General features: G+C 37.5%; 2 protein-coding genes across 8 annotated transcripts; one reads left to right on the forward strand and one right to left on the reverse strand.

The window, feature by feature from the left end:
- Window positions 1-1,646: 1,646 nt before the first annotated feature.
- On the forward strand, window positions 1,647-10,804 carry METTL5 (methyltransferase 5, N6-adenosine). Of its 2 annotated transcripts, XM_081577934.1 has the most exons (7): window positions 1,647-2,071; window positions 3,632-3,746; window positions 4,121-4,302; window positions 5,050-5,132; window positions 9,169-9,220; window positions 10,238-10,287; window positions 10,702-10,804. In XM_081577934.1, exons 1-7 carry the CDS (start codon window positions 1,963-1,965, stop codon window positions 10,738-10,740), a joined length of 630 nt encoding a protein of 209 aa, XP_081434060.1. In that variant the 5' UTR covers window positions 1,647-1,962; the 3' UTR covers window positions 10,741-10,804. The 2 variants fall into 2 exon arrangements, with proteins under 2 accessions (XP_081434060.1, XP_081434059.1); XM_081577933.1 differs by having other exon boundaries at window positions 10,238-10,804.
- Window positions 9,544-20,890, reverse strand: SSB (small RNA binding exonuclease protection factor La). Of its 6 annotated transcripts, none has more exons than XM_081577926.1 (13): window positions 20,803-20,890; window positions 19,889-20,126; window positions 18,650-18,724; window positions 15,075-15,178; window positions 14,816-14,990; window positions 14,091-14,198; window positions 13,905-14,005; window positions 12,782-12,853; window positions 12,409-12,451; window positions 11,879-12,019; window positions 11,443-11,629; window positions 11,187-11,318; window positions 9,544-10,890 (listed from the first exon to the last, which is right to left on the reverse strand). In XM_081577926.1, the coding sequence occupies exons 3-13, from the start codon at window positions 18,713-18,715 to the stop codon at window positions 10,805-10,807; spliced, it is 1,215 nt and encodes a 404-aa protein (XP_081434052.1). In that variant the 5' UTR covers window positions 18,716-18,724; window positions 19,889-20,126; window positions 20,803-20,890; the 3' UTR covers window positions 9,544-10,804. The 6 variants fall into 6 exon arrangements, with proteins under 6 accessions (XP_081434052.1, XP_081434053.1, XP_081434051.1 ...); XM_081577927.1 differs by having other exon boundaries at window positions 18,650-18,734; XM_081577925.1 differs by lacking the exon at window positions 19,889-20,126.
- Window positions 20,891-20,897: the final 7 nt, after the last annotated feature.

The raw sequence follows: 20,897 nt of genomic DNA on the forward strand, positions 1-20,897 counted from the left end.
TCAAAAGTTTATATACCTATACCTCCATTTACATATAATTCTTGAAATGACAAGATTCTAAAAATGTAAAACAGATTAGTAGTTGCTACCAGTTAAAGACTAGTGGGGACCAGAATGAGGTGGGTATGGCTACACAAGAGTAACACAAAGGACCTTGGAGATCATGGAAATGCTGTCTTGACTGTATCTGTCGATCCTGGTTGTGATACTGTACTACATTTTTGCAAAATGTTACTGTAAGGGGAAACTGGGTAAAAGATACACAGTATCTCCATGTGCTGTTTTTCATGATTACACATGAATCTACAATTACTTCAAAATAAAATTTTAAATTCAGTTTTTAAAAATAGAACTACAAAAAAAACAAATAAAAAATAAAAATAGAACAACAACAACAAAAAGTATCTCAGCTGGCACTAGAGGTAAAAAACCCACCTGCCAATGCAGGAAACATGAGACTCTGGTTCAATCCCTGGGTCCGGAAGATCTCCTGGAGAAGGAAATGGCAACCCACTCCCAGTATTCTTGCCTGGAGAATACCATGGACAGAAGAGCCTGGCGGGCTACAGTCCATGGGGTCGCAGAAGAGTCGGACATGATTGTTCTTCCAGGTATCTGGCTAGTCTGGATCATCTATTTAGCTCAAACTGCTTACTCTATCTCCTCTCAACAGATACCACCATCAACAAATATTTATTAGGCATTTGTTATGTGACAGGAACTTTATGCACTACCTTTACCTGCTAAGAACTTGACTCATTTAATCCTCATAATAGATAACTTCGAATTCTATTTTTCATGTTAAGTAGCAACCTCAGACACCCCTCTCTCTACTTCATCCGCCTGCCTCCAAGACCTTTTTTTTTTTTCCTTCCATTGATAATAAAAAGAAGGGTCCACTCCCCAAACGAAGGGCAAACTTTTCACGTAAGCACTGTATCCTTCCCTCTCGGGATCCTGACTCCATCCAATATCCTTGTTCTTTTGTATTTTGAACCCCTGCCTTTCAACTACTCCTACTGTCTGAATTTAGCTTCCCGCAACCTTACTAAACATCAGCCATTCTCATTCTTCTTGCAGCCACTTTTCTTAAAAACTGTTCCTATTTATTCTTCCTACTTCCTTAACTTTAGTCCCTAATCCACTACAAACTGGCTTCTGCTCCTACCCCATGAAAGCCTCATTTCTTTCCAGCAGTTGACACCACTTCCCATTCCATAATCTAAACCCTCTCTTGTTTGGGCTTCTCTGACATCACCACCCTGTGAGAGCTGAAGTAAGTGACACAGTTGACCTAAAAAGAGGGAAACAAAGTTGGACAAGAGACTGGCAAAGAAAGAAAAAGTGAGTGGAGGTTGCTACTTTTTGAGCGGGGGCTTGGGACACAGGAAGCAGAAAGGGCCACCGTGGGCGCTAAAACAAAGTGAGAGAGATTTTCACCATCACCTTCATCCTCTTTCTCCCTCTTCCTTTAAGGGCCTGACTGTACTCAAGGAAAAACTACAGGGTAATGGCCACTCGAGACACCTCGGGGACTGCACAGAGTTGGCGGCGGCGGCGGCGTTCGGATGTCGGCGGAACCCGTGCGCGAGGCCGCGGTTGCAGCTCGGCGCGGGGCCGCTGGGGGCGGACGCGTGTGCGCGTGCGCGGCGGCCCTTCCGGCCCGGCAGAGGCTGGAGCAGTTTCTGCAAGTGCGGGGACGTAGCGTGTGGATCCCTTGGCGACTCCAGTCGAGTAACCGTGCGGGATACCTTATAGGCGGGTTGAAGCCTGGCCGCGGATTCCACCCATCACTGGCGCTAGGAGGAGAGCGGGAACCGCCTGGGCTGGGTGTCCTCAGCTTGGCTCTCAGCCAACGGCGCTGAAAAAGATACGGGGGATAGGGGTTGGTGGGGAGATGCACGTGAAGTAGGTTTCTCTACAGATCCAGCGCCTTTAAACCCTGCGCACACTTTTTTAAAAATGAAGAAATTAAGGCTTAAGGAACTAGAGAGTCGCCTGCAACAAGTGGATGGATTCGAAAAGCCCAAGCTCCTTCTAGAACAGTATCCAACCAGGCCGCACATTGCAGGTAGGGCGGCTGCTGATCACGCCCTGTTTTGCGGGTTAATCCTGTCTACTCTTTCTTAGAACGAAAATAAGACAGTTATTTGGATACAAGAATGTCTAGAGAAATTTCGCTCTAAGATTTCACGTTGCGTGGGAGAGGATTTCCTTGACACTGCAGCTGAAAACATCCCACACACAGGACACACTATCGTTTTACTGTTTGGTTTTCTGCATACCCCTTAATACTGTTAGACATCTTTTTAATGTGTTTATTCATCTCATTTCACAATTAACTCCCTGAGGGCAAAAATGTGCTGGTTTTGTTCACACAATTCCCAGTGTCTAGAGTTCCTTATACTACTTAGGAGCTCAGTAAATACTTGATAGATTAGGATCAATTTCCTAGTGCAACGAATTTGCCAGTGCAAGGATTCCTACGCGCTATACTCTGCCCTAGAAATGAATACTAAAGTTGGTAGTAGAAAGACTTGAGTTTTAACAAATTCAGAATAGGTGCAATATTAAAAATGAGGATGCATTTCAGTTTTAACAAATGATCTGAGAATCAGCAGTGTTGCTTAATAAGAAGGATTGGTACTGGAAGTAAAAGAACACAGGAAAAACCATTATATTTAAGAAACATACTACCAAAGATTGAGAGAGTCTTTGAAAGATTAAGTTGTTGGGAACACCAGCGGGGAGGAATCCTCTTAACTTCGACATAGTTCTGTTTCTAAGCTGCTAAAGAAAGTCAGGGAAAAAACGTGTGTACCCGCACTTCACTCCAACATATTGTCATAATTCCAATCAAAAGTGGCACAAAATTGTGTCTGGGGTAAGACCAGTTTTCCCAGTGTAGATAATGATTTCTTTAATGTCTTCTGGCTGTAGTGGAATCGTTTGGTTTTTTTTTTCCCCAAATAACAATCAGTTGTTTCAAACCCAGTGTGTAACATACACACAGTTGTGCTAGTTCTTTGAGATATTATCTCCAAAGACATTATCACCTGCAGCAGTAATCAACAGCACAGTCAGTCTGAGACATCCCTGTAATTGTGTGTTTTGATAAAACCTCTGGATCCTGGGGCATCAGTGATGGCCAGCAACCTTTAGTAGGTTCAGAGATAGGCAGGGAGGTATCGGTGGATATTATTCATGCTTAACCTCCATATATTCCCCACCTTCATATTTAAAAGATCCCTTTCCCATCTCAGCAGCTTCTGTTCTACTCCTCAGTAGTTCTCTTATCAGGTTTCATTAGTAGATATTGTTTCTGTAGATCATAAGTTTATGTGTGTGAATATTTGTGTCTAAAGGCTATATTGTGGATGTAAGTCTTTTCCTTTTCTATTCTAGCTTAATAACACAGAATATTATGATGACTTGAACTTTCTTCTCCAGTTGAGGATTTGTGTAAAGAAAATTTAATTATACCTTATTATTTTTAAACCTGGAACACGAATTTGGGGGAGAACTTAATAATGCAAGAGGAGAAATTGTTTTACAAAGGGCCATTTGCACAAATAGGATTTTGGTCATCCATTTGCCTACTTACTCCTTAATATATTTTTTGATCTTTCAGCATGTATGCTCTATACAATCCATAATACATATGATGACATTGAAAATAAAGTGGTTGCAGATCTAGGATGTGGCTGTGGAGTGCTTAGCATTGGAACTGCAATGCTAGGAGCAGGGTATGTGATCCACTATATTACTATTTTAGTATGGGGTGGTTTTAATAAGAAGAGTAAATAAAATCAACTGAATTATATTTATGAGACTCTACAGTACGTGATGAGAGGAGCAAGAATCCAACACTGAGTACATTTTGAATGGGCAGAACATCAAAACAAACTTTAAAAAAGAAACAAAAACGGTAACAGCAGCAATTGGAAACCTGTATTTTATATGAACCTGAGTTTCCAACCCCTGACAGTTTGGGAAATTATGCTGTTGAAAGGCATCACTCACTGTCACTTGGCCAGTTGGGTTAAAATGGTACATGGTTTTGGTTTTGTTGTTTTGATTTAGGAGCTATAAGTATTTACTTTGTGTTTTATATTTATAGGTTGTGTGTTGGATTTGATATAGATGAAGATGCGTTGGAAATATTTAATAGGAACGTAGAAGAGTTTGAGTTAACAAATGTAGACATGGTTCATTGTGATGTATGCTCATTATCTAACAGAATGTCCAAGTCATTTGATACAGTAATTATGAATCCTCCCTTTGGGACCAAAAATAATAAAGGTTAGTAATAAGAATCAGCTGTGCTTGTATCTTTGTAAAAAAGCCAGTTTTAAAAACCATTTTCTCATTGGAATGTCTGGTTAGGTGACTTTATCACTGTTCATTAAATAAACCAGTCTCTTACCTGTATAATTATTACAATTTCAATCTCAGTTTGTTTAATGCATGACTAGAGAATTGAATTTTTCAATCTTTGTTTTCATAAACTTGTGCTAAGTGAACAAATTCATTCACTTATTTTTATTCTTCATCTGATTTCTAGAATGATTTACCTCTTTTGAAGATTTCCTATAAAGTGTTTTATACTTTTAAAACCTCTTTCTAATGCCTCAACATTCAAACATTTCAGTAACAATGACTTACTGTGGCTATTTATTTTATCTGTTTTGTGGGCAAGGAGGGTAGGGAGTAAGAAGAGGAAGAGACACGCATGGTTTAAAAAGCCCTCCCTCCACCTGCCCCCACCATTCTGATGACGACTTTACCTGTTCTCTTCTGCCCTCTTTGAAAGTTGTTAATTTGGAATATATTAAAATTTTTACTTTAGCCTCATTTAAATGAGACAGTATAATTCTGATTTTATTCCATCAACCTTAAAAGATATTTAGACATCTTGGATATTTGTACCCTGTCTTGTTACAGAAAGAATTTGAAACAGCTATTTTGGAGTTTGAAAAAAAAACTTTCCAAATCCCCAGTATTCCTTTAGTCTTCTAGTTTGATAACAGTTTTTTCTACTTTTAACAGGGACAGATATGGCATTTCTGAAGACTGCTTTGGAAATGGCAAGAACAGCAGTATATTCTTTACACAAATCCTCAACTAGAGAAGTAAGTTCAAATCATCATAATATTCTGTCATTTATTTTTAAATTCATGACAGTGTTTGAAGGATTTACTATCAGTACTAAATACCAAGGTAGCTAATGCTCCTGAAATTTTTAAACATCTGGCACTTAGAAACTAAATTTTCTCCTTAACTAGCTAGCATTTATGAGTAGCTTTATTTGTCAAAGATTTGTCCAGGCAGGAATTGTTAACAGGAAAGAGATTATATAATTCAGGAATAGAGAAGTATGGTGTAACTGTGGTTACAGTATGTCCTGGTTTGCTTGGGTAAGTCCTGGTTGATGCCTGTAATCCCAGTGTCTCTGTATGGCCTAGTGTAGTTAAGAGAGACAAGGACAGCCTGGTTTTTAAGAACACTGAGCCTTGGAGGATAAACTAATCTGAGTTCAGAACTCATTTCTTCCATTATTTTTTATTGTCAGCACATGACACATGAAGGTGCATAAGACATAGTTTAGAAAATTGGGGGTGGGGTGGCACATTTTTTTAGTGTCAGTTTAACATAGTGATCAAGAACACAGACTGTAGAGCCAGACTACCTAGGTTCAAATCTGCTTCACAGCTGTCTTCTCTTGATCAAGGCTCATTTTGAGTTCATTCGAGTTCACTTTCATCATTTACCCTATACTCACCTATACTCTTACAGCATAAGGAACTAAGAGTACTTTATACTTTGTAGGGTTGATGTGAGGATTAAATGAGTTAATGTTTACAAAGCACTTAGAATAGTGTATGGCAATTACTATGTTAGCTGTTATTTTTAAGTGATATATGTATTAAGAGATTTTAAGGTTTTGTAGGAAAAATATTTGTATAAATACAGTGTACTGGAATTTGGCTGGAAACAAATTAATGACTATATGGTAATCTAATAACCTTTAAAATACATAAAATTACATAACTAAAAATATATATAGGCATACCTCGTTTTATTGCCCTTTATTGTGTGGGGCTTCGCCTGATGGCTCACATGGTAAAGAATTCACCTGCAGTGCGAGGGACCTGGGTTCGATCCCTGGGTTGGGAAGATACCCTGGAAGAGGGCATGGCAACCCCCCCCAGTATTCTTGCCTGGAGAATCTCCATGGACAGAGGAGCCTGGTGGGCTACAGTCCATGGGGTCGCAAAGAGTCAGACACAACTGAGCCACTAAGCATAGCACAGGATTGCACTGTGCAGATAATGCATTTTTGCAAGTTTAAGGTTTGTGACATCCTTGCATCAAGCAAGTCTGTCAGCACTATTTTCCCAGCAGCATTTACTTAGTGTGCCTGTCTCATTTTGATAATTCTTGCATTATTTCAGACTTTTTTATTTATTTGTTATGGGTGTTGGTGCTCTTTGATATTACTGTTATAGTTGTTTTGGGCATTGTTTAGCAATAAAGTAGTTTTTAATTAAAATATGTACTTTTGGGAGACCTCCCTGGTGGTCCAGAGGTTAAGAATCTGTGCTTCCACTTCAGGGGGCATAGTTTGATCCATGATCGGATAACTAAGGTCCCACATGCTGTGAGTTCCAGCCCCCAAAAAAGTACTTTTTAAAGGCGTAATGCTATTGCACACTTAAAAGAGGAAACAGAACTTTTATATGCATGGGAAACAAAAAATATTCAGGTTACTTACTCTTATGATATTCACTTTATTATTTTGGTCTGTTACCAAGCCTGTAATATCTCTGAGGTATGCCTGAATACTGCTAAACAATTAGTAGTGATACATGTAGGTAAGCGGCAGAACACAATATAACTTTACTGGTAAATAAATCCCCATTCAGTAAGTGAGACCAAACACCAAAAATTAATGATATCTAAAAAGCCTATGTTGAGGAAGTCCCCAAGACCATCCTCAAGTTTGATGATTCACAGGGAAGTCTAACAGGACTGAGCATAAAGTCATACTCATGACTGTGATTTATTACAGCTAAAAGTTACAGAGCAAATCAGCAAAAAGTAAAGGTGTATAGGTCACAGTCCAGGGGAAACCAGGTACAAGCTTCCAGAGTTCTCTTGCAGTGGAGTCATATGGGATGCACTTAATTTTTCCAGCAAAGAATTTTTGTGACAAGGCATGTGAAATGTTAAACAGGAAAGGTCACTGGAGACCTGGTGCCAAGGGTTTTTACTGGGGACTGATCACATATGTACCCCCTTGCCTGGCACATACACAAATTCCAGACTTCCAGCAGCAAAACAGGTATTCAGCATAAAAAGTTTAAGTACAGTAAGCCACTGTTATTAAGGAATGGGGAGTGAAAACTCTCCCGAAAATCTAACTTCCTATACTCCAGCCAAAGGCCAGACTAATATGTAGACCTTTCCAAGGATAAGCAGTCAGGCCTGCTGTGAATTCTTCTGCACAGCCTGGCATAGGTCTTATATTACTCATACATAGTTCATGCAAACCAAGTAAAATATGCCAATAAAGAGTGCAATTAAGCACCAAAGTCTAATAACTTGAATAAATTCCTATAGTCACATTACCAGGGAATGCCTGCTGGTTTGGTATTGCCATGTTCCACCACCAGGAGGCAGCAGTATCAGCATTGTCTTGGCTGGCTTAATAGAATTTTAAGCAAATATCTCTGGGAGTTGGTGATGGACAGGGAAGCCTGCTTGCTGCAGTCCATTGGGTTGTGAAGAGTTGGACATGACTGAGTGACTGAACTGAACTGAACTAAAGCAAATATTTACTTAAATACAGTTTTATATTTTGGCAATGCAGAAGTATTTCCATTAGCAGAGTAACTAGTTTGAGAAATTAATCTGGTGTGTGTTGTGCATATTGTGAAGGAGGTGTGATGATGAACTTCTAATATTAAACAGTCCTTGGATTATGCTGTAGATATATCTGCTATAAGCTTTGTGATAATTTTGCTTAAGTATTCTATTGTAATTATAGTAACAATATCATTGAAGCTTATTTCAGACAGACCCCTTAACTATAGACCCTTGTCTCTTTTAAGTACTTGGCCCTCTATTCATAATATAGGTGCATTTGATACAGTTTTTTGTTAGCAAATTTGATAGAAAGCATGTCCTGGCAAACTTATACAATTTACTGAAAACTTCTACTGGCACCCAAGTATTTGTTCTTTGCAGGCTCAGACAGAACCTTATGTATCATCACAGTGACTCCCAATAAGCTACTGCTGCTACTGCTAAGTCACTTCAGTTGTGTCCGACTCTGTGTGACCCCACAGACGGCAGCCCACCAGGCTCCCCCGTCCCTGGGATTCTCCAGGCAAGAACACTGGAGTGAGTTGCCATTTCCTTCTCCAATGCATGAAAGTGAAAAGTGAAAGTGAAGTTGCTCAGTCATGTCCAACTCTTAGCGACCCCATGGACTGCAGCCTATCAGGCTCCTCTGTTCATGGGATTTACCAGGCAAGAGTACTGGAGTGGGTTGCCATTGCCTTCTCCATAAGTTCTTGGGTCATAGTTAAATATGTGAACCTCAAATTTAGGAAAATTTAAATAGCTAAAACCAGCATTTAGCACTTGTTTTGTGTGCCACCACAGTTCAAAGCACTTTTCACAGTCTACAACAATCTGATGAGATACCGTTACTATCTTTATTTAACAGATGAGGGAACTGAGGCATAGAAAGCATAATTTGCTCAGGGTTACATAGCTAATAAAGCTTCAGTTCAAATGCAGGGTTTCTGATTCCAGAAACTATATCCTTAACCTCTATACCATACTGCCACTGAATTGCCCATGGACACAGATCTCTGCTGGTTTCTGAGAGAACTGTGTATTTAATATTTTTATGCACATCAAAGTCCATCAAAGGACTTCTGAAACAACAACTTTATTACTTGAATTATATGGTTTAGTTCAGATTATTAAATGGCTTGGCTTCTTACTAAAATATTATCCATCCAGTTGAAAAAAATTTTAAAGGTCTAAATTCTAATGAAATTTTAAAAGCTTGAAAACTTACAATCAAGTATTAGTAAAAAGCAATTTTTTGAAAACTGTTTTAAGACCAACTCACATTAACATGTTTATGTTCAGCATATTCAAAAGAAAGCTGCTGAGTGGAAGGTCAAGATAGATATTATTGCAGGTAAGACAATTTTTAAGTTTCTCACAAATCTCAACCATAATTATCTATATTTGGTAATGGGCTGGAAATGGAGTAAAGGCAGGGTATCAGTGTTTGCTCAAGATTCTCCCAATTTATGCATTTTACTGAGAACTTTTAAGTGATCTAAGAGCTTGGGCTTACGAGTTTGTCAGGTCTTCCTTTGAAATCCATTCCTGAAACATACCACCAGACTGTGCTTGGATTACTTTTCTGTTTCAATTTTCTAATTGTTCCTGGAGTCAAGTAACATGAAGCTTTTTCTTTTAGTGGGGGACAGAATATAATCATCCACACTATGTAAATCATGTTTGATACATTTTTATTAGTAAATTGCATAATATTCAGACATCAAAATGGGAAAAGCATATAACTAGAAGCTGACTATAACCCAAGTAATTCTGAAAAGTTTGAAATAAGAGTATACAATAAGGGGGAATTTTTTTTTGGACTGGATTTAACAACATAACTAGAACTGTCACCTTCATAATAATTAGTAATGTGTACAAGTCTGTATTCCTATTCAGTACTGTCATTCCTTACTTAGTTTAAGATATAACAGGCAATATGGAGACCTTAGAACAGCTCCAGTAGTAGGATACCAAGCCAGAGCCTTGCTACTCCAATTGTGGTTGTCAAGTATGGACCATCAACGTTGTCCCTTGGAAGCTTGTCAGACTTGCAGAATTCCAGGCTCCACCCAGACATACTGAATTACAATCTGCATTTGAACAGGATTTGACTTGAAGGTGATTTGTTTGCACATTAAAATTTGAGAGCTGTGTTTTAGAGAGAGCACTTAGTAGGAAGATAATTAGCTACTTACTACCGTTACTAAAATCCAAACCAGAAATTTTTAAGATAATCATGGTTATTATTAAATTGGTACCTATTGATTATTTAGGAAATTACAAATAGGAAGATACTACCATATTTAAGTCAAGGGTGGAAAATGTTTGGAAGTACAGTTTTCATCCTTAGGTGGCTTTTGTTTTATAGAGCTGCGATACGACCTGCCAGCATTATACAAGTTTCATAAAAAAAAATCAGTAAGTCTCTTGATTCTGGTTTATCCACATTCAGTACTGAAAAACTTCACATAAGTAATTATTTCTCATGTTATCAAGTGCTTGAGTAAATACAGAAAGCCAGCCTAGAAGATAAATATTTAACTACAGAATGGGCCTATAATCACAACAGCCAATATGCTGGTTTAACATGAATTCTTTCTCCAACTTTGGGCACAAAAATAAAAAAAAAAATAAACTAAGTTTATTTTTATGTAGTATACATTTTATTACTTTGTACTAATACATTCTCATATTACAAAGGCAATTTAATGGAAGAATGTTTCTTTTGATATTTGAATAATCCGAAAGAACACAAACAGAACTGCACATTAAAAAACTCATTTGGATAACAAAAGACAAGTTCAACAACAACAAAATCTTCCTTTCTTACAGGTAGACATCGAAGTGGATCTAATTCGGTTTTCTTTTTAACAGCCTCCAAAGACAAAAGCAGCTTAAAATCTAATTAAAATGAATAAAAAATTTGTTTATTAAACTACTGGTCTCCGGCACCATTTTCTGTTTTCCGTTGTTTTGATGGAGGGTCTTTGTCTGTTTCTTCTCTTGCTCTTTTTACTGCTCCTATACAATAAAAACTTTCATTAAGGGCACTGAAAGCATTACTCTTGAGCATAATTATCAAAAATAATTTTGTTTAAAAAGATTAGCAATAACTTCCCTACACTAACGAGGAAAGGCTTTTCCTTTAGTACAGACCTGCTCTCTAAATTTAGCCTCCAAATATTTTTGTTTTCCACATGTAACAACACCATAACCAGGGTCATCACAATCTGAGAATATCACTTACACAAAACCACACTGCTGTTCTCGCCCAAATAATTTTTCATCAAAGTACCAAAGGACTTAGAAAAACTTACCAGATGCACCATTTTCATCACGTTCATCATCACTATCAAATTTAGTTTTCTTGCCCTGAAACTGTACTTTTCCTTTAGCAGACCCAGCCTGGGCAGCTTTATTTCCCTTTCCTTTTCCCTTAAATCTGCGACCTGTAGAGACATCATTAAGAAATCATCAATCTTTTAAATCTCTTGTCCATGTCTTTTAACACCAATTATAAATTTTTAACCAAGTAAATGAGTAAAATTGTAAAAGAAAATCAGAACTAATGACCTTTTGACTTCCATTTGTTTAGAGATTCTTGTTGATCTTCTATTATTTTTTTCAGTGCTTCTTTTTCCACATCTCCTTCTAGTATTTCCCAGGTGACTTCTTTGTTCCTTAGTTGTAGGTTACCATTATTGGCCTCTTTTGCTTTATCCAGTGCTTCCTTAGCTTTTTCTTTAAATAGAATTATTCCCTACACCAAAGACAGAAAACAAAAGTCAGGGAATTCTACCGAACATCGGACATCAGGAAGGAAGTTATTAAAAAACTTGCAGTCACTAATTTCCAATAGTTATTTACAGCACAATCTCAAAAATATCAATCAGATATCATGTCCAGTTACAACAGTAATAAAACAACTGCTTTCTTCAATGTCATCTTAAGGTAAAGTTTCTATGGGTTTTTTAACTGATAAGTAAAAAGCATATGAATATTTCCAAACCTCTTTGGCTCCTCTGACAAAGTGTATCCATTTTATTTCACCATGATTTGAGAAAAGGGTGTGCAAATCTTCTCTACACGTCTGATCATCTAAGTCTCCTGAAAATTTCAGCAAGCAGCCAATCTTTTCTTCTAGAGATTTCTGTAAAAATATACAAGGCAATACAAAGTTTCTTAAAAGCAACCACAAACCAGAAATGGCATGTACCACTCTCTACATATATAAGGAATAACTAGAAGCTAAAATGCTCTTTTGAAATAGTTTTAAGTAGTTGGTGTGTTTTCCTTTATCATCCTTTGTACTACATGGCTTCTGATTTAACTTATTTTAACTTCTCCAGCAAGTAATCATTAGTTGTTATATAAATCTTATTGCTCTGGATAAGTAGTAATTTTAGGCAATATTTGGCTAGTACTTCAGTGCATTGACAACTGCAGACTTGCTTACATATTTTCTTTAAAAAGTCCCCAGAGCTTTTTATTCTAACTTTGAATTACAGATTTCTTAAGAGACTAGTAATATATACTTACCATTTCGGCATTTTCTGCCAGCTTTTGTTTTTCTTCTTGCTCTCTACAAATAAAAACATCATTAGAACATTTCCCTCTACTTTATGCATGAGAAAATTAAACCTTGATAAAAGTTAACCTTAATCATGATTACTAAACTACTTAGTAACGAAAGCCAGTCCTTGGGTTTTCTGACTGTCTGATGCTAGAGTGCAACAGAATGTGGCCCTAGAATTATCAAGGCAGCTTAGGACCTCAATATTTCATTAGCAGAAGAAGGTTCTATTGCTACTCATATTTCAGAGCTCATCATCAGCTTCACCTCCCAGAACCAATAACTTTACCTTTGTCAAAGCTTTAAGGAACTAAAATGTGATTAGCTCAATGTACTTACTGTTTAGCTCGTAATTTAGCTTCCATTTTATTTTGCTTTCTTTCTTCATTTTTTTTTGTGAAGTAATCTTCCCTAAGGACACAAAATGTAAAGGGTAAGTTCTTGAGAACTTTCGAAGACTGAAAGTTAAATTGAATGATTTAAGATATCACATAAGAATAAATGTTACATTTTCTATCAACATAATTACCTATAAATTCAAAATACGCTAAGGAAGTTACTCTCATTTTTAAAATAACAGCTTTACTAAGAAATAATTCACATGCCATAAAATTCACCCTTTTAAAGTACATAATTCAATAACTTTCAGTATATTCAGAATTTTAGAACAATCATCACTAATGAATTTCAGAACATTTTTATTACACAAAAAGGAACTCTATATTCACTAAGAATCTCATGCTGATTTTCATTTTACATGTAGAGAAGAAAAAAAGTAAACCAAAGGTTACACAGCTACTTTCAGTTTTTTATTGTTAATTTCACAAACACAAAATTTTGAAATCCCTGAAACTCAAGAATAAGAGCAATTATGAAAATCATTAAGTTAAAAATCTTTTAGAGTTTAGCACTGATAGCATGATTTATCACTATGCATCTCTAGGTCCGTCAGGTTTATTTTAAGTACTTAGTATTTAGAAGACTCTATAATGCCGAAGTACATTATGGGCCTAAAATTCACTTTATCATGAAAATGTCCAGTCTGTGCTAGTTTTTAGACACAAAGGGAGGTACACAAGAATGTGATTCAAATCTCTCTTTATTAATCCTCTGTACTGTATGAAAACATAGGCACATAGACTATGAGAAATACAAATAGATAATGATTGTACAGTGATCTATTCTCTAACCACACCAAAAGCTCAGATTTTACCATCAAGCCTAATTATAAGTGTCACATACAAAACAAGTACTGAAACTTAACCTTCTTTACTCATTGCTAGCAGTGAAAAGGTCCTAACAAACCTTTCCTTACAGTCACAGGACTAATAGTACCACTGAAAGAACTTCAAGTATTTCTCAAAGAATGCCTAAAGATACTAAAAATACTGGTCTTACCCCAGCGTTTTGATTCTAGATAACCAAGTGCCCTTCCCTCAAAAAAGTCAGCAAACAGACTTACTTGAAAAGTATTAGCAGGTCTGTGTCTTTGTACTTCTGGCCAGGGGTCTCAACAAACTTTTTAGCTGATTCAATACTATCAAACACAGCAAATATTGAACCCTTTGAAAAAAGGAAGAAAAAAAATTTTTTTTAAGTTACATCGCAGGTAATTTTCACCAGAAAAAATAACAACACACAAGCATACCTTAAATGCTTTGTGCAAAGTTCTTCTCATCTGAATATTTAGTACTTGACCTTTATCTTCTAACCATTCTTTTATGTCATCAAGAGCTGCATCAGTCGGGAAGCCTTTCTATGAAAAGAAACACACAAATAGCATCTCGAGTAAACAACGTCTCCAAAATTCTTATTTACTGTGTCTTGAAATGAAGCCAGGATATATATATTATCTTTCTGTCTCTTAAATGTTTAATAGCTCTAGTTAAAAGCCATTGTTGACCAGTGCAGTAGAAGTGGGATCCACTTCAAAATAATCCAGGTAGGGCAATGATAAAGCAATATTAATCATGCTAATAACTGTTGAAGTTGGATAATGGTACATTATATAGTCAATCTACTTTTGTATGTCTGAATTTTTGCAGTATAAAAAATCTACTTAAAAATTAATGTTAAAATAGCTATCAAGTTTAACTGTTGATAAATAACAGCTGATATGTACTGGGTGCTTACAGTATGTCAAAGATTTTGTCCAATGTTGTATGGGTTTTTTTCATTTAATTCTAACAACAGTTCTATAAGGTAAAAAATATTATCTCCACTTAGGAAGATAAGGCTTAGAAAGGTTAAGAACAATGCCCAGGAATATACAGCAAGTGGTGAAGCTATGATTCCTGAGTCCTTATTCTTATCCAATAAGAATCTATGTTATTTCTAAATAACTTTTTAAGATGCAATTAGAAGCCCACTTACAATATAAACAGATCTGTTTTTTACATCATTTTTATACTCATCAGTCACTTCAGGGAGAGGTTTGCTTGGAGATCTTCTAATTTTAGTTTTATCTTCACTTATTTCCATGAGTTCTGCCTTTGATTTGCTCAGGGCCTCTACTATTACATTGAAGTCTGTTGTTAAACGGTTTAACCTGAAAAAATACATATAAAAGTATTTAAGATTTAGGAAAAGCCCTTGCTAACAGAAAATCTAATAACTTAAAAAATGTTTTTACCTATTAAATTTTATCATTATCTCCAAAGGTACCCAGCCTTCATCCAGTTTGATCTGTTCCTTTAAAAATTTGTCCCGTGGCAAATTGAAGTCTCCAAAATAATACTGCAAGATAATTACAATATACTACACAGCACTGTAGAATATCAACTCTAATCGTGGAGTTTTAAAAATTACCATTACATCACCAAGTTCTAGTCTTTAAAATTATCAATATGTGTCAAAAGTTAATTGGCAATAAACATTTTCCCTTAAATACACTTTAATACTTATAATACAAATTAATAAAAATATAAAACTAAAAATGACTATTGAAACAAAATAATTAGCAGATATGATAATAGAAAGCCTTAAAACAAATTTAAGGATTTAACAGATGAAAAGCCTCATTTCAGTGTGGAAAGAAGAGACTGTTAAATTTAAAAACTGGAATAAACTTGTTAATCACTCTAATTTTATTTTTTAAAAATTGGAAAAATCTAAAAGTTTATTAAATTTCCTGTGTTATTTTAAATTTCCTATGTTACAACTTTACTAATTTCTTCACAATTGTGAAGAAAAACTACGAATTATTCTGTGTTCAGTATTTAGAGGATACAAAAAGCTTACCAAAACTTATAATTGAAAGCAATGAAAAACATTTTCACCTAGCAAGTTTGCCAAAAATTCTAAAAACAAGAATACCTAGTACTGGCTTGAACACAGAGAAATGGTCATGCAGGTAGAGATATTAACCAGCAGTAAATATCAAATATCAAAAGTTCTTCAGAAAAATCGTGTATACCCTTGAGGCAGAAATCAGTAAACATGTTTAGTAGTATTTATTTATAAAGATACTCATCACAGAACTATTACAGTTAAAAAATTGGAAATGTCCTACATATCAAATAGTAACTGGTATAAATTATTGATGATATGAAACTACTACCCCAAAATGCATCCTATTTTTGGTGGGAGGGAAAGGAAAAAAATTATGTTATCGTGAGTACTGACCAACGTGTGAACGGGTATTCAGTTCAGTTCAGTCGCTCAGTCATGTCTGACTCTTTCTGACCCCATGAACTGCAGCACGCCAGGCCTCCCTGTCCATCACCAACTCCCTGAGTCCACCCAAACCCATGTCCATTGAGTTTGTGATGCCATCCAGCCATCTCATCCTCTGTCGTCCCCTCCTCCTGCCCTCAATCTTTCCCAGCATCAGGGTCTTTGCCAGTGAGTCAGCTCTTCACATCAGGTGGCCAAAGGATTGGAGTTTCAGCTTCAACATCAGTCCTTCCAATGAACAGCCAGGACTGATCGGCTTTAGGATGGACTAGTTGGATCTCCTTGCAGTCCAAAGGACTCTCAAGAGTCTTCCCTAACACCACAGTTCAAAAGCATCAATTCTTTGATGCTCAGCTTTCTTTCTAGTCCAACTGTCACATCCATACATGACCACTGGAAAAACCATAGCCTTGACTAGACGGGCCTTTGTTGGCAAAGTAATGTCTCTGCTTTTTAATATGATGTCTCGGTTGGTCATAACCTTCCTTCCAAGGAGTAAGCATCTTTTAATTTCATGGCTGCAATCACCATCTGCAGTGATTTTGGAGCCCAGAAAAATAAAGTCAGCCACTGTTTTTCCACTGTTTACCCATCTATTTGCCATGAAGTGATGGGACCGGATGCCATGATCTTAGTTTTCTGAATGTGGAGCTTTAAGCCAACTTTTTCATTCTCCTCCTTCCCTTTCATCAAGAGGCTCTTTAGTTCTTCTTCACTTTCTGCCATAAGGGTGGTGTCATCTGCCTATCTGAGGTTATTAATATTTCTCCCAGCAATCTTGATTCCAGTGTGTGCTTCCTCCAGCCCAGCGTTTCTCATGATGTACTCTGCATATAAGTTAAATAAGCAGGGTGACAATATACAGCCTTGATGTACTCCTTTTCCTATTTGGAACCAGTCTGTTGTTCCATGTCCAGTTCTAACTGTTGCTTCCTGACCTGCATACAGATTTCTCAAGAGGCAGGTCAGGTGGTCTGGTATTCCCATCTCTTTCAGCATTTTCCAGTTTATTGTGATCCACACAGTCAAAGGCTTTAGCATAGTCAATAAAGCAGAAATAGATGTTTTTCTGGACTTTCTTGCTTTTTCAATGATCCAGCAGCAGATATTGGCAATTTGATCTCTGGTTCCTCTGCCTTTTCTAAAATCAGCTTGAACATCTGGAAATTCACAGTTCACATATTGCTGAACCCTAGCTTGGAGAATTTTAAGCATTACTTTACTAGCGTGTGAGATGAGTGCAATTGTGCGGTAGTTTGAGCATTCGTTGGCACTGCCTTTCTTTGGGATTGGAATGAAAACACCATTTCCAGTCCTGTGGCCACTGCTGAGTTTTCCATATTTGCTGGCATATTGAGTGTAGCACTTTCACAGCATCATCTTTCAGGATTTGAAATAGCACAACTGCAATTCCATCACTTCCACTAGCTTTGTTTGCAGTGATGCTTCCTAAGGCCCACTTGACTTCACATTCCAGGATGTCTGGCTCTAGGTGAGTGATCATGCCATCGTTGATTATCTGGGTCATGAAGATCTTTTTTGTACAATTCTTCTGTGTATTCTTGCCACCTCTTCTTAATATCTTCTGCTTCTGTTAGGTCCCTACCATTTCTGTCCTCTATTGAGCCCATGTTTGCATGAAATGTTCCCTTGGTATCTCTAATTTTCTTGAAGAGATCTCTAGTCTTTCCCATTCTATTGTTTTCCTCTATTTCTTTGCATTGATCGCTGAGGAAGGCTTTCTTATCTCTCCTTGCTCTTCTTTGGAACTCTGCATTCATCAGTCTTTTAACCTTGACTACCTCAAGAGCATGAGATTTGAGAAGGGGTAGGTTGTGGAAGGGACACTACTGACTTTCTCCACATACATTTTTGTATTATTCCAAATACTGAACATACAATAATTTATGATTTTTCTTCACAATTATAAAGAAATTAGTAAAAAAAAGTTGTAACACAGGAAATTTAAAATAACAGAGCAGTGCAACTTTTTACAATACCTAAATTAAAAAAAAAGTTTAAGAGAACTTTGAGAACAGACACTTAAAAGTTACGATGACTGAGAAGACCTAATTGAGGAGAAAAACTATCAGGACCTTCAAGAATAAAGTTCTATTCAACAGGGAAGGTATTTCACAAAGAATTTTTTAATTATCCTTCTATGTGCTATGCATTATTCGAAAATGTTTAACATTTTATGAACTACTGTAAACCTCACAACCATCTTATTAGGGTAGGGTACTAATTCTATCCTCATTTTATAGACCAGGAAACAGAAGCAGTAAAGAAGTAAAGTTACACTGGTCTCTAGTGTTACCATTTGAAATGTCTTTGTCCTTGGGTTTCAGAAACTGGCTCCACCAACATAAAACTGTATACTACTGTACATGTATCTTAACTCCAAGAATCAAAAACAAACCAAAATGTTCCATAGGTCAATATATCAAAATTAAATGCTCTATCTTTGTTTTAAGGTCCTAAATCTCCTCTCAAAGAGTCTGTTTTCACATTGTAATACCACAAGAATCATACCTCAATTTGATGACAGATTTTGGCCTCCAGAGCAGCCATTTTTTCATTGTCACCATTTTCAGCCATTCTGGATATCTGCAAAATTCTCCAAATTGGCATAAAAGTTATTTATCTTTTACACAGAACTCAAAAGAATGTTCTAATTATCAATATCCTGCTATTATCCTAAATAAAAAACAATTTCACAGGTTCAATTTCTCTACTCAATTTTCTAATTTCAACAAAAGAAAAATTTTGAAATAAGTGATGAAAAACTATCGATGATCCTCACTTCTTTCAGTAAATCACTGTTCCATCCTCTATAACAAAGTGAGTGGGTAATCTTCATTTAGCTGATCCAGAAAGCTCTGAGGGAAAAAACTCCATGCATTTAAGCATATCAGCTGTCAATACCATGGATCTCAATCTTGTTTGGTGTGAGCTGAATTTCTTAAAATCAGCCACAGTTGATTTACCAAAAACAAGATTATGTTATCAAAACTTTTGGGTGAAACAAAATTTTAAAAATATTACACAGCGTTAATTAAATAAATGCTAATATTAAGGTATATATGAAAACAATCGTTTGAGAACCTGAGAACATTAAAACAACATTAAACTGAAGTATGCCTACTATTTGGGTTTCTCAGGCGGCGCGAGTGGTAAAGAACCCGCCTACCAGTGTAGAAGACATAGAGATGGGTTCCATCCCTGGGTCAGGAAGAAGCCCTGGAGGGTATGGCAACGCACTCCAGTATTCTTGCCTAGAGAATCCCATGGACAGAGCAGCTTTGTGGGCTACCGTGCACAGGGTCGCAGAGTTGGACATGACTGAACCTGCCCGAGCACACACACACACATGCCTACTAACCTTGGTTAACCTTACAGCCACATTCCTGTTTCACATCCCTCAATAACACTGACATTGTGTCAATGGAATAACAGTAACATTGCAGGAAAATCATAAGTCTGTGAAGTTGGTTTGTTAGGACTAACAGTCTCCTGACTTCAAATTATTTGCTTCTAGTGCTCCATTAAACCATCAAAACACTGTATAAAAGTATATTTATAAGAATTCATCAAGGCTATCTGCCATTAGTTAACTCTAGTGATACACTTCTTGGAGGCAACCCTTTATAACTTGTAATTACTATGCAATAATATGGATGCACACTGGAAGCTCTCCTATGGTGCAACACCTTACTAACAAAATTTGGTCAATCTTACGCAATGGTTTTTCCACGATTCCTAAGTTATTACCGTGATCTGTTGTTGCTTAGTCGCTTAGTCGTGTCCGACTCTTTTGCGATCCCATGGACTGCAGCCTACCAGGCTCCTCTGCCCGCGGAAATTCCCAGGCAAGAAAACTGGAGTGGGTTTCTATTTCTTTGTCCAGGGGATCTTCCAGACTCAGGGATTGAACCAGCGTCTCCTGCACTGGCAGGCGAGTTCTTTACCACTGAGACACCAGGGAAGACCTACCGTACTCCAGAGCCTTCTATAAAGAAAAGGGTGAGATAAAAGAACTATTTAGTCCCTATAACACTTCTTTGGCTTACTCAACACTGAAACTTCGTTTCATGAGATACTTATCAGAATGTACAACTGAAATATTACCCACGTTTTTCATGTGAGTGAATAATCACCGTTAAAACCCGAGAGAGTGACGCCAGAACACCTGCGGCCCCGATTCCCTGACCCCAGTCTGTCTCGTATGATCCAAAAAACCCTTCTGCGTTTAACCCACGTCAACCTCCCATGAAACTTATACAGCCCAACCGAAACATCCGCTTTCGGGGACACTGCAAAACGGTGAAGGTACGAAACCTTAAAAGACGCAGTGGGGATGCAGGCAGCCTGCGTCCAAATAATCCGCCACAGTCCGTCCCAAAGCAACCAATTGGTCGCCTGGGCCCCAGCCACGTGCCAGGAAATCCTCACTGCCGCGAAGAACGCAGGATCGACTCCCCACCTCGAGGGGGCCAGCGCCCCTTAGCCCCCAGCGCAGCTTGCCACCTCCGGCTGCGGCCCACGCGGCGCTCGCCTGGAACGCGAGGAAGGCGAGGAGCGGACGCACCCAGCATGAGGCAGCAATGAAAGGGACGCGCCGTCGCGCACCACGCAAAACAGACCCTTTTGTACTTTTTTCTCTTTAGCCACCTTGAGTTGCTCACCTTTCAGTTCCTGGCCCCACAGAAACGCGCCACAGGGTCACCAGCAGCGTCTGCACTCCTCTGAGCCACCGGCTTGCCCACCGCGCGTAAAGAAG

Source organism: Giraffa tippelskirchi, chromosome 3 (assembly GCF_054371585.1).
Source record: "Giraffa tippelskirchi isolate mGirTip1 chromosome 3, T2T-mGirTip1v1.2.pri, whole genome shotgun sequence".
Classification (NCBI taxonomy): domain Eukaryota; kingdom Metazoa; phylum Chordata; class Mammalia; order Artiodactyla; family Giraffidae; genus Giraffa; species Giraffa tippelskirchi.